General features: G+C 48.9%; 1 protein-coding gene across 1 annotated transcript in view; it reads left to right on the top strand.

Annotated features, from left to right (window-relative positions):
• SLC4A5 (solute carrier family 4 member 5) overlaps positions 1-12,829 on the top strand; it is a 165,511-nt gene that overhangs the window by 121,121 nt on the left and 31,561 nt on the right. The window contains 2 exon segments of the mRNA XM_040342174.1: positions 724-885; positions 3,403-3,581. Coding sequence (XP_040198108.1) covers positions 724-885; positions 3,403-3,581 — 341 coding nt within the window.

Genomic DNA, 12,829 nt, shown 5'->3' with positions numbered 1-12,829 from the left:
TCGTACGTATGTTTCTGAATCGGCGTATCCAGCTCATTTACATATTCTACACTGAAATCGACTGAAGCGCCACCTAGCAGCCAGCGTAAATATGCACCCTAAGATACGACGGCGTAGGAGACTTATGCCAGTCGGATCTTAGCCTAATTTCGGCGTATCTTGTTTTCTGAATACAGAAAGAAGATACGCCGGCGCAGCTTTGAATTTACGCGGCGTATCTATAGATATCTATGGATACTCCAACGTAAATTCTTGCTGAATCCAGCCCAGTGTGTTTTAGGGGGACGCGGACCACGTCACTTCAAGGCCCCCAGACCTACACCTCACAAAGAGTATTGTTCCCCCAAAAATCCAGGGCCCATAGTCAGAAGTCCCCTCCAGAAGCCTCCGTCCCGGCTGGTCCGTCACATCTGGTTTCAGGCAAAGCTATCTACGCGTTTCGCCAGGATTGGTTTCATCAGGAGACAATCGGCTGTCCTACTAGAATCAATAAAGTACTATTTGGGCACCTTTACTCCATGAAAGGCTGGTCTGTTCTGTTTGTGGTCACATAGAAGCCCCTCAGATAAGACAGTTGTGTCCCTCCTATGTACAGACCTTGGCCTAACACCTGGTTACAGATGAAGTTGAGATCTCAGCATGTATTCCTTTCTTTCTGATCTTTAACGTTTTCTTGTTGAGTTCATTTTCCGGCAGACATTTCCTGTGTTCTTCTTCCACCAGCCCACGCGCCCGGACCGCGGTTGGTTCGTTTTCCCGTTTGGTAAGAACCCCTGGTGGATCTATTTAGCCAGCGCCTTGCCGGCTCTGCTGGTGACGATTCTCATCTTCATGGATGAACAGATCACCGCTGTCATCGTCAACAGGAAGGAGAACAAGCTGAAGGTACGAAGGAACCCGGAAGGAGGAACTTCTCTGATTGGCTCCCATTTTCTTTTATCCCATAATTGCAAGAAAGACCTTCCGATCTTAGCAGCAAATCCGATCGGTCCAAGAGAATTTGGACAATTTCATGCTCCCAATTTTGTGGGAGGAGTTTGGGGACAGCCCCTCCCTCTTCCAACATGACTGCCCACCAGAGCACAAATCAAGGTCCATAAAGACATGAATGAGCGAGTTTGGGGTGGAGGAGCTTGACTGGCCTGACCTCAACCCGATAGAACACCTTTGGGATGAATTAGAGCGGGGACTGTGATCCAGGCCTTCTCATCCAACATCAGTGCCCGACCTCACAAATGCTCTTCTAGAAGAATGGTCAAACACTCCCATAGACACACCCCTAAACCTTGTGGACAGCCTTCCCATAGACACACCCCTAAACCTTGTGGACGGCCTTCCCATAGACACACCCCTTAACCTTGTGGACGGCCTTCCCATAGACACGCCCCTAAACCTTGTGGACGGCCTTCCCATAGACACACCCCTAAACCTTGTGGACGACCTTCCCATAGACACACCCCTAAACCTTGTGGACGGCCTTCCCATAGACACACCCCTAAACCTTGTGGACGGCCTTCCCATAGACACACCCCTAAACCTTGTGGACAGCCTTCCCATAGACACACCCCTAAACCTTGTGGACGGCCTTCCCATAGACACACCCCTAAACCTTGTGGACGGCCTTCCCATAGACACACCCCTAAACCTTGTGGACGGCCTTCCCATAGACACACCCCTAAACCTTGTGGACGGCCTTCCCATGGACACACCCCTAAACCTTGTGGACAGACCTTCCCATAGACACACTCCTAAACCTTGTGGACGGACCTTCCCATAGACACACCCCTAAACCTTGTGGACGGCCTTCCCATAGACACACCCCTAAACCTTGTGGACGGACCTTCCCATAGACACACCCCTAAACCTTGTGGACGGCCTTCCCATAGACACACCCCTAAACCTTGTGGACGGCCTTCCCATGGACACACCCCTAAACCTTGTGGACAGACCTTCCCATAGACACACTCCTAAACCTTGTGGACGGCCTTCCCATAGACACGCCCCTAAACCTTGTGGACGGTCTTCCCAGAAGAGGTGAAGCTGTTATAGCTGCAAAGGGCGGAGCCAACTCAATATTGAACCCTCCGGACTAAGACTGGGATGTCATTAACCTCTTCTGTACCGCACATACTCATATGACGTCCTGGGCTTTGTGCGGCGATCCTGCGCACCATAAGAACGATCAAAGTGGTGGTTCCGCTGCTTGATCGTTCTTATAGGTGGCAGGAGGGGACATCCCCCCCCCCCCCTTCTCCCGCCGCCATCCGGTGCTTCTCCGGGCTCTCCAATGCCATCGGGGGCCCGGAGAAAGAATCGTCCAGTGCCGGATGGGAAGCATAGAGATGACCGGTGACCAGATGGTCACCAGTCATCTCTATTACCGTCGGAGGCCCGGGCGCGATGTGATGACGTCACGCCCGGTACCCGGAAGTAAACAAAGTCACAATTGCAGCTAGTAAGCATGAAATCTGTGATTTTTTTTCACAATCTCATGCTTTCCAGCCTGGAGGAGAGATGTGGGGGGGAGGGGGAGGTCTTATTGACCCCGCCTCTCTCCATAAAGAGGACCTGTCACAATAGATTCCGATTACAAGGGATGTTTACATTCCTTGTAATAGGAATAAAAGTGATCAAAAAAATAAAAATAAAAATATAAAAAAAAAATAATTTAAAGCGCCCCTGTAACCGTAGCTTGCGCTCAGAAGTGAACGCACACATAAGTCCCGCCCACGTATGTAAACGCCGTTCAAACCACACATGTGAGGTATCGCCGCGTGCGTTATAGCGAGAGCAATAATTCTAGCGAGAGCAATAATTCTAGCGCTAGACCTCCTCTGTAACTCTAAACTGGTAACCTGTAAACATTTTCAAAGCGTCGCCTATGGAGATTTTTAAGTAACGAAGTTTGGCGCCATTCCCTGAGTGTGCGCAATTGTAAAGAGTGACATGTAAGGTATCTATTTACTTACCTTGCGTAACATCATCTTTCATATTTTACCAAAAGATTGGGCTAACTTTACTGTTTTGTTATTTTTTGAATTCATTAACTTTTTTTTTAAAAAATAAAAAATTATTGCGCAAATACCGTGCAAGATAAAAAGTTGCAATGACCGCCATTTTATTCCCTAGGGTGTCTGCTAAAAAAAAAACATATATAATGTTTGGGGGTTCTGAGTAATTTTCTAGCAAGAGAATGAGGATTTGTACATGAAGGAGAGAAGAGCCAGGATAGGCCCCCCGGTATGGAAGGGGTTAAAGTTCATGTGTGTGTAAAGGCCGGTGTCCCAATACTTTTGGTGTATGTATTGCATAGGTTTTATTTGTATTTTGTGTTATGCTGGAATTTTATGACATTTCTAGGAGTGCTCATTATATGAATTTATGTTTATTATTTCTCTTCAGAAAGCCTGCGGGTATCACATGGACCTCTTCTGGGTCGGGGTTCTGCTGGCCATTTGCTCCTTCATGGGTCTTCCTTGGTATGTGGCGGCGACTGTCATCTCCATCGCTCACATTGACAGCCTGAAGATGGAGACCGAGACGAGCGCGCCCGGGGAACAGCCGCAGTTCCTGGGAGTCAGGTGCGTCCCCGACATGCTTATGTTTGATATACGTGGAGCGCTGAGCGCTGATCGGCAGACATTCCATCTCATGATACAATACATCTTCCCTATCACTCTATTCCCCGTATATCCCAAGAAATCCGACATCACCACATCATCCTCTTCTGGCCTCTACCCAGCATGCCCTTCGTTTGTATTCCAACACAACAAAAGCAATGAGAAACAGGAAGTGAGGACTCCAACAGCCAATTGCCTCCTCCACAGGAAGTTACATCACAGGAAATTACATCACAGGAAATTACATCACAGGAAATTACATCACAGGAAATTACCTCACAGGAAATTACCTCACAGGAAATTACATCACAGGAAATGACCTCCACCGGAAATTACCTCACAGGAAATGACCTCACAGGAAATGACCTCACATGAAATCCTTCCAACAGGATGAGTTAATACAAACAACCAATGAATAATGGCTAAGGGAGTCTTATGGGCGTGTCTGAGTAGAGACGGGGTGTATGTCTTTTCCTTAAAGCGGAGGTTCACCCAAATAACATCTATATAAGACCATTGGCCCGGATTCACAAAGCACTTGTGCCGACGTATCTCCAGATACGCCGCGTAAGTGCAAATATGCGCCTTCGTATCTGTGCGCCGGATCCACAAACTAAGATACGCCTAAAAACAGGCTTCAACCCACCGACGTAACTTGCCTGCGCCGGCGTAGCGTAGGCGCACATTTAGGCTGGACGCTCCCATTTTTTAGCTATTCAAATATGCAAATTAGGGAAATATGGCGATTCACGAACGTAAGTGCGCCCGACGCAGGCTACGCGATGTGCGCGTAAGTTGTACGTCCGACGTAAAGTAATTCCCCATAAAGGAGGTGTAACTCAGCAGCAGACATGCAAAGGGCTGCACCAGGGAACTCAAGCCGGCGTATTTTACGTTGTTTACGTTGGACGTGTGTCTGGCTGGGCGTAGGTTACGTTCACGCCGTACGCAGTGATCCGGCGTATCTTAGGCAGTTTTTCCGACGTGGTTGTGAGCATGCACAGAGGGATGCGTCCACGGCACGACGCATGCGCAGTCCGTGATACATACCTGTCTGGCGCTCGGACCATCATTTGCATGGCTCACGCCTCATTTGCATGGAGTCACGCCTCATTTGCATGGCTCACGCCCACTTCCACCTACGCCGACTTACGCCTTCGAAACCCAGCGCAGATTTGGGAGCTGTGGCTTTGTGAATTCCATGCTTGCCTCTGTGCGCTGCGTCAGCGTAGCGTATTTTATTTGCGCTACGGCGGTGTAATTTGCGCCCGCTCTCTGTGAATCCGGGCCAAATTCTTTATACTTCTAACATGTACAGTAGGCACTTGTTTTTTGCATTTTTTGCATCACTCATCTGGGCGAACTCCCAGACTACATTGCGCCTCAGGATAGAAACGCCTTCTCCCGCGGGAGTGAGTAGCCGGAAGCCGGATTGAAAACAGCGATTATAAGGCATGTACAGCCTAAAAAGTGCCCACTGTACATGTTAGAAGGATAAAGAATTTGGTCTTATGTAGATGTTGTGACGGTATTGGTATGATATCCCCGTCAAAGATTCCCTTCTTCCATAAGAACATCACCCCAATATTCCACTAGGAGGAATATTCCTGAGATCGCCCATTAAGCCACACATTAGTCCAGGCTTACTGCTAGAACAATACAGACTTTAATGTTATATCACACAGCTTATATGTCATTTCCAAAACTGTTACAATGACAAATCTCCGCCCCCCTCACACTGGGGCTTCCATACAGATGATTAGGCAGACACGACGGAGCCGATGCTGAAAACACATTTTCTTTAGACAATGACATCAAGGACACTGATTACTAGTTGTACTAAATACATTAACTAGACCGCTCGACCCCGCATATAGAGAGATAATTACCACACTGGAGCAATCAGAATAATTAACACAAGCCACTTAAACACAGATCTCTTTCACACAACACAATAGATCAATTAACCTTTAGAAATAGTGAGGGGACATTAGCACGTCAATAACCTGTTAGCCGAGGACAGAATTACACAGGGCAAGCAGGGAGAATTAGACTGAGACATATAGGCAAATGCATCACAATGGCCCCCCTTTTTCTCCCTGCTCCGGCAAACCCGGTTGGACCTTCCCTGGTCCAGTAGGGTTGACGGGTTTAGAGCTTTTAGTCCGAGGTTAACTCCGTTTGGCGTGACTGACCTCCCTTGGCAACTGCTTCAGACTCAGGTATGCCACCGGGTCGTCAGATCACACGCCGTTCAGTCCCCAAGTCTTTGTGCGATCTGCAGAGTCACCAGAAGTCAGTGTGAAGACGGCGAATGGGTCTGTGCGCCGCCGTCTAGGTGTCCCGCTATGGGAGGGGCAGGTTATGGCTCTGAAGTGACAGTCACAGGAGATTCATAAAAAGAAAAAGTTATATTTGTTGAAATGCTGTAGCACCGGTGCTCAGAGTTCGGGGGGGGGGAATCAGGGCCCCATAGGGTCAGCCACCCTCTGCTCCCTCCGCAGCCGCCAGTTCTCCTCTTTGAGCTTCTCCAGCTCCATCTCCAGTTCATGGAGCCTGGGGGGGTCAGCCTGCTGTGACCTCAGGTGGTTGTTCTCCTCCTCCATGCGGCTTATGCACTCCTCCAGCTCCATGTACTCACGGATCAGCTCCTGCTTGCTCATGTCCTGTAGGCCCGCATCTGGGATGCCCGCTGCTACTCCCTCCCCTCCAGTCGCTTCTTCTCCTCCCAGGTCAGCTTGTTATACGGCTTCCAGGACCTCTTCTTCTTGGGGGGTAGCCGGCGGTGCCTCTTTCTGCCCCGCTCCCTCCAGGGTCCCTCCGGCTCAGGGCTGTCGCCCATGACCAGCTGACAATGGTGTTCCCTGTTGTCCGTAATACCAGATTGTACCGTGAGGACTTCGTAAATGGTGTCCGATGGTTCTTCCGGACCCAGCTCCTGGAGATCCCAAGCCGAGTCTACACAATGGGCTGCTGCTGGTGGGCGGTACCCAGGTTGAGACCAATTTGACCTGGTGTTGTCGTTCAGGGGCAATTCTGCTTGAAGTGACCCAGCTGTTTGCACCGGAAGCAGCGTTGTTCGTTGTCCTCCTGGCGTGGATAGCGAGGGCTCGATGTCATCGGTCTGTTAGGTGGTTGGTATCTAGCGGCTGGTGGGTGTGAGGGCGCCGTTGGTCGTGGAGGTTGTACCCGTGGTGTGACCTGGTTCGTCTTGCGAGTATCCGCATATTCATGGTATTGCCGCCAGACTTCGCGCCTCTGGTAGAGCATGGCCTGCGATCTCTCACCCAGTCTTGACCGTCCGTCTGGATGTGATTGGGTAAAATTGCTCCAGGAGCATTAGTTCAAAATGTCCTCTGCGGTGGTGGCGGCTGGCTGCTGTTTAGACCAGTTAGAGGCCGACCGGGATAAATGGCATGCCCATTCCGTCGTAAGGAGTCTTCCGGGGTTTGCGTGAGTCCTCTGAACTTCTGTCGGTGGGACTCTGGGGTTACTGCATAACGAGCCACGAGCGCTTCTTAATCCCGGGCGAGCTAGATGGATTTCCTGATCTGGCACGTCCGGAAAGCATCAGAACTTTGCCTGACAGTTTGCCTGACAATATTGAAACCCACTCTCCTCTAGCTATTCGGTGCAGGTTACATTGTCGCTCAAAATCTGCCAGGTAGTTATCAATTTCACAGTCCTTTCATCAAAAGCTTTAAAAGCGCTAAACGGAATCTTCCTTGTGTCTGCTGTGCTGTACTCACTGTTTGGAGATGTGCGGCTGCTTGTTGGACTGCTGCCAGTTTTAACTGTAGTTCTGCGTCCCTTATTTCTTTAGCCTTCTGTAGTTCTGCGTCTCTTATTTGTTAATCCTTCTGTAGTTCTGCGTCCCTTATTTCTTTAGCCTTCTGTAGTTCTGCGTCTCTTATTTGTTTATCCTTCTGTAGTTCTGCGTCTCTTATTTGTTTATCCTTCTGTAGTTCTGCGTCTCTTATTTGTTTAGCCTCCTTCGCTAACAGGTCCATCACTTTCAGCACCACATCCGTCGTTGGGTTCGGGCCGAACCATGCTAGCTTCTCTCTCATTAGCTTGTTGGCTGGCGATTCCTCCTCCTGAATCACTGGTGTCTCCATCTCCTTGTACTGCTGGCGTTGCTGCAATCCCGTCCTCCTGGTCTATCTCCATTGATTCTGCTATGATGACCCGCTTGGTTTTGTTGCTAGCAATCTTCCACGAACTTCCAGTAGTTCTTCCAGTGTCTGCTTGGAATCCGGGTGTAAAGGGGGATAGAAGGGAAAATCCCACCGCTGCCAACCAATTGTGACGGTATTGGTATGATATCCCCGTCAAAGATTCCCTTCTTCCATAAGAACGTCACCCCAATATTCCACTAGGAGGAATATTCCTGAGATCGCCCATTAAGCCACACATTAGTCCAGGCTTACTGCTAGAACAAGACAGCCTTTAATGTTATATCACACAGCTTATATGTCATTTCCAAAACTGTTACAATGACAAATCTCCGCCCCCTCACACTGGGGCTTCCATACAGATGATTAGGCAGACACGACGGAGCCGATGCTGAAAACACATTTTCTTTAGACAATGACATCAAGGACGCTGATTACTAGTTGTACTGAATACATTAACTAGACCGCTCGACCCCGCATATAGAGAGATAATTACCACAATGAAGCAATCAGAATAATTAACACAAGCCACTTAAACACAGATCTCCTTCACACAACACAATAGATCAATTAACCTTTAGAAATAGTGAGGGGACATTAGCACGTCAATAGCCTGTTAGCCGAGGACAGAATCACACAGGGCAAGCAGGGAGAATTAGACTGAGACATATAGGCAAATGCATCACAGATGTCATTTGGGTGAACCTCTGCTTTAACCACTACACTACCGGCCGCCGTCAAATGACTGCGGCACGATAGTCCTATTGTTCTGACAGGACATCATATGACGTCTCGTCTTTCACAGCCACTAGGGGGCGCGCACCCGCTGTGTTACTGGGAACACAATGCGCAAGCCCGGCGGCCGCGATGGAGGCTGGGCACCCGCGATTGCCCTGTAACTGAGCAGGACCGTGAGCTCTGTGTAATGATGGGGTGTAAACACAGAGCTCCACGTCCTGTCAGGGAGAGAGGAGACCGATTTGTGTCCCTTGTACATAGGGACACAGCATCGGTCACCTCCCCCAGTCACCCCCTCCCCCCACAGTAAGAATCACTCCCAGGTTACACATTTAACCCCTTGATCGCCGCCTAGAGTTAACCCCATCACTGCCAGTCACATTTATACAGTAATCAGTTCATATTTATATCTCTGATCGCTGTATAAATGTGAATGGTCCCAAAAATGTGTCTGAAGTGTCTGCCGCAATGTCGCAGGCCCCGATAAAAATCGCAGATCGCTGACATTACTAGTAAAAAAATCATAAAAAAAAAATCATAATTATGTCCCCTATTTTGTAGGCGCTATAACTTTTGCGCAAACCAGTCACTATGGGCCAGATTCACAGAGCAGATACAACAACGTATCTCCTGATACGCCGTCTTAGGCCCCATACACACGATAGAATTTATCCGCGAATACGGTCCAGCGGACCGTTTCCACAGATAAATCCTCTCAAAGATTTCCGCAGATTTCTATGCGATGGAGTGTACTCACCATCGCATTGAAATCCGCGCGGAAATCCTCTGGCGATGACGTGTCGCGCCGTTGCCCAGCGATTATGACGTGGCGACGGGCGCGACGCTGTCATATAAGGAATTCCACGCATGCGTCAAATCATTACGACGCGTGCGGGGAATCCCTTTGGACGGATGGATCCGGTGAGTCTATACAGACGAGCGGATCCATCCGTTGGGATGGATTCCAGCAGATGGATTTGTTCTGCATGTCAGCAAATATCCGATCTGCTGGAATCCATCCCAGGGGATAAATATCCGCGGAAACAGATCCGCTGGCGTGTACACACCATAGAATCTATCTGCTGAAACCCATTTGCTGGGATTTATCTGCGGATAGATTCTATGGTGTGTACGGGCCTTATCTGTTTCTATCTATGCGGCTGGTTCATAGAATCAGTTACACATAGATATCCAGCAGATCCGGCAGGTGTAATTGTTTTACACTGTCGGATCTTAGGATGCAGTACCGCGGCCGCCGTTGGGGGGAGTTTGCGTCTTAATACAGCGTCGGGTATGCAAATTAGGAGTTACGGCGATCCACAAAGATTTTTCCCGTCGTTACGTCGTCGCGAGTGTTAGATTTCCGTCGCAAAGATAGGGCACCTTTAACATTGTGTAAAATTACTCCACCGTGTTAAAGTATACCCGTCTTTCCCGCGTCGCTTTTGAATTTTTTTTACATTTTTCTTTTTCCCGGCGCAAGTCTTTTTTCACGTTGCGATTCACAAAACGTTGGCGCGTCGTAATTTCGCGCAAAGCACGTCGGGAAATTTGCGACGGGAGAATGCGCAGTACGTCCGGCGCAGGAGCGCGCCTAATTTAAATGGTACCCCGCCCCATTTGAATTGGGCTGCCTTGCACCGGACCTGTTTACGATACACCGCCGCAAATTTCCAGGTAAGTGCTTTGTGGATCGGGCACTAAATCGGAAAACTTGCGGCGGTGTAACGTAAACGGGTTACATTACGCTGCGCCGCCGGACTGTGAATCTGGCCCTATACGTTTATTGCGATTTTTTTTTACCAAAAATAGGTAGAAGAAAATATCGGCCTAAACTGAGGAGAAAATTATTATTATTTTTTTAAAAAAAATTGGATATTTATTACAGCAAAAAGTAAAAAATATTGTGGTTTTTTTTTCAAAATTGTCGCTCTATTTTTGTTTATAGCGCAAAAACTAAAAACCGCAGAGGTGATCAAATACCACCAAAATAAATCTCTACTTGTGGGGAAAAAATGACGCCAATTTTGTTTGGGAGCCACCTGGCCTTCAGAGAAAGTTCAAGACCCATCTCTTCTGAGGGCCCATGGAATGGATACCAAGCGCCCAGAGGCCATTCAGTTCACATGTGTTGCGCTATATAAGTTTCTCACTCACTCACATTTCACGACCGCGCAATTGTCAGTTAAAGCGAAGCAGTGCCGGAAGCTGAAATTTCGCCTGGGCAGGAAGGGGGTATATGTGCCCAGTAAGCAAGGGGTTAAAGACATTTTATTCAACTAAACAAAAGGAAGCCGCATGCTGACAAACATGGACTCCGTCTCTGACCAGAACAACCCAAAGACTCCCGTATTACCGCTGATAGGAATCCTTTTTTCTGCGTTGTTCAGAAAGGAACAACACATACCCGGATTATACTACGTTCCTGTGGATAGGAGGTTATCTGTAGGTGTACGCTACGAATCTCGACCTGTGCTGATCAGACACAGCAGAGACAAGAGCGCCCATCCCCCCATAACCGATGATGTCCTTGCAGAGCGATCATATCCCCTCCAGACGATCGTTCTGTGCATCGCACAGGGGCCCTTCGCCGGCAGACATATCCCCACTCCGCAAACACCTCTCTCCAACCTCAGGAAGTTTTCTACTACCAGACGGGTCTCAACCAGCGTCAGTCCGCCCCAGTCAGCTCTTTAGAGCGGGAGAACTAACACTGCGCTACACTATGACAATACATATTACATACATCTTCATAAAACTTCCACAACATGTCATAGACAGAGCTTTCCAAGTGTGTAGAAGATTACCCCCCGTCACAGAGATGGCCCCCCCCGTCACAGAGATGGGTCCCCCCCATCGCAGAGATGGGCCACCCCTAACCCTAGACTATCTTTATCCAGAAGCTCCTCCTATAAATGATGTCATAATGGGAGTTCTGATATCCTCTCTGAATTCACAAAGTGGGAGACACAGACCACTACGGAGGACCTCTGATTGGTGAAAGGAAAGTTTACCTTTATAGAGGTCCCCCGGCAGACCTAGAACTCCCCGCCATCGGAACCCACCGGGAGGAGCCGCCCTCTATGGACTGACCTTCCCGCCCTTTTCTGGGACCCCCACAAGACAAATTATGATGATTCTGCCTTCTGTAGGTTATAACCGGAGTTCTCCTTGTAGCTTCAAGTCATTAGTCACCTATAGTATATAGGAATTGTAATGGGACATACAGTATCTGACAAAAGTAAGTACACCCCTCAGTCACATTTCTTGTATCTTTTCATGTGACAACACTGAAGAAATTACACTTTGTATCTACAATGTTGTGTAGTGAGTGTACATGGGGGGGAGGGGTGTACACAGGGGGGGAGGGGTGTACAGCTTGTATAACAAATAACTCAACACACAGCCATTAATGTCTAAACCGCTGGCAACAAAAGTCAGTACACCCCTAAGTGAAAATCTCCAAATTGGGCCCTAAAGTGTCCATATTTTGTGTGGCCGCCATTATTTTTAACCCTCTTGGGCATGGAGATCACCAGAGCTTCACAGGTTGCCACTGCAGTCCTCTTCCCCTCCCCCATGATGACATCACAGAGCTGGTGGATGTTAGAGACCTTCCCCTTCCCCCACAGATGATCAATAGGGCTTAGGTCTGGAGACATGCTTGGCCAGTCCATCACCTTTACCCTCAGCTTCTTTAGCAAGGCAGTGGTGGTCTTGGAGGTGTGTTTTGGGGTCGTTATCATGTTGGAATACTACCCTGCTCTGCTTCAGTATGTCACAGTACATGTTGGCATTCATTGGCCCCTCCCCCCCCTGTACACCCCTCCCCCCTGTACACCCCTCCCCCCCTGTGTACACTCACTACACAACATTGTAGATACAAAGGCCCGGATTCACAAAGCACTTACGCAAGTTACGCCGACGTAAGTGCAAATGTGCGCCGTCCTATCTGTGCGCCAGACCCACGAACTAAGATACGCCTAAAAACAGGCTTTACCCCGCCGACGTAACTTGCCTACGCCGGCGTAGGGTGGGCGCACATTTAGGCTGGACGCATGGTGGCGCTCCCATTGATTAGCCATTAAAATATGCAAATGAGGGAAATACGGCGATTCACGAACGTGCGTGCGCCCAATGCAGGATATGCGAGGAGTGCTTAAGTTGTACGTCTGGCGTAAAGTTATTCCCCATAAAGGAGGTGTAACCCGGCAGCAGACATGCTCAGGTCTGCACCAGGGAACACAAGCCGGCGTATTTAACTTTGGACGTGTGTCTGGCTGGGCGTAGGTTACG

Source organism: Rana temporaria, chromosome 3, assembly GCF_905171775.1.
Source record: "Rana temporaria chromosome 3, aRanTem1.1, whole genome shotgun sequence".
In the NCBI taxonomy this organism is placed as follows: Eukaryota; Metazoa; Chordata; class Amphibia; order Anura; family Ranidae; genus Rana; species Rana temporaria.
Note: the sequence above shows the minus strand (reverse complement) of the source record. Positions and strands in the feature narration are given on the sequence as shown.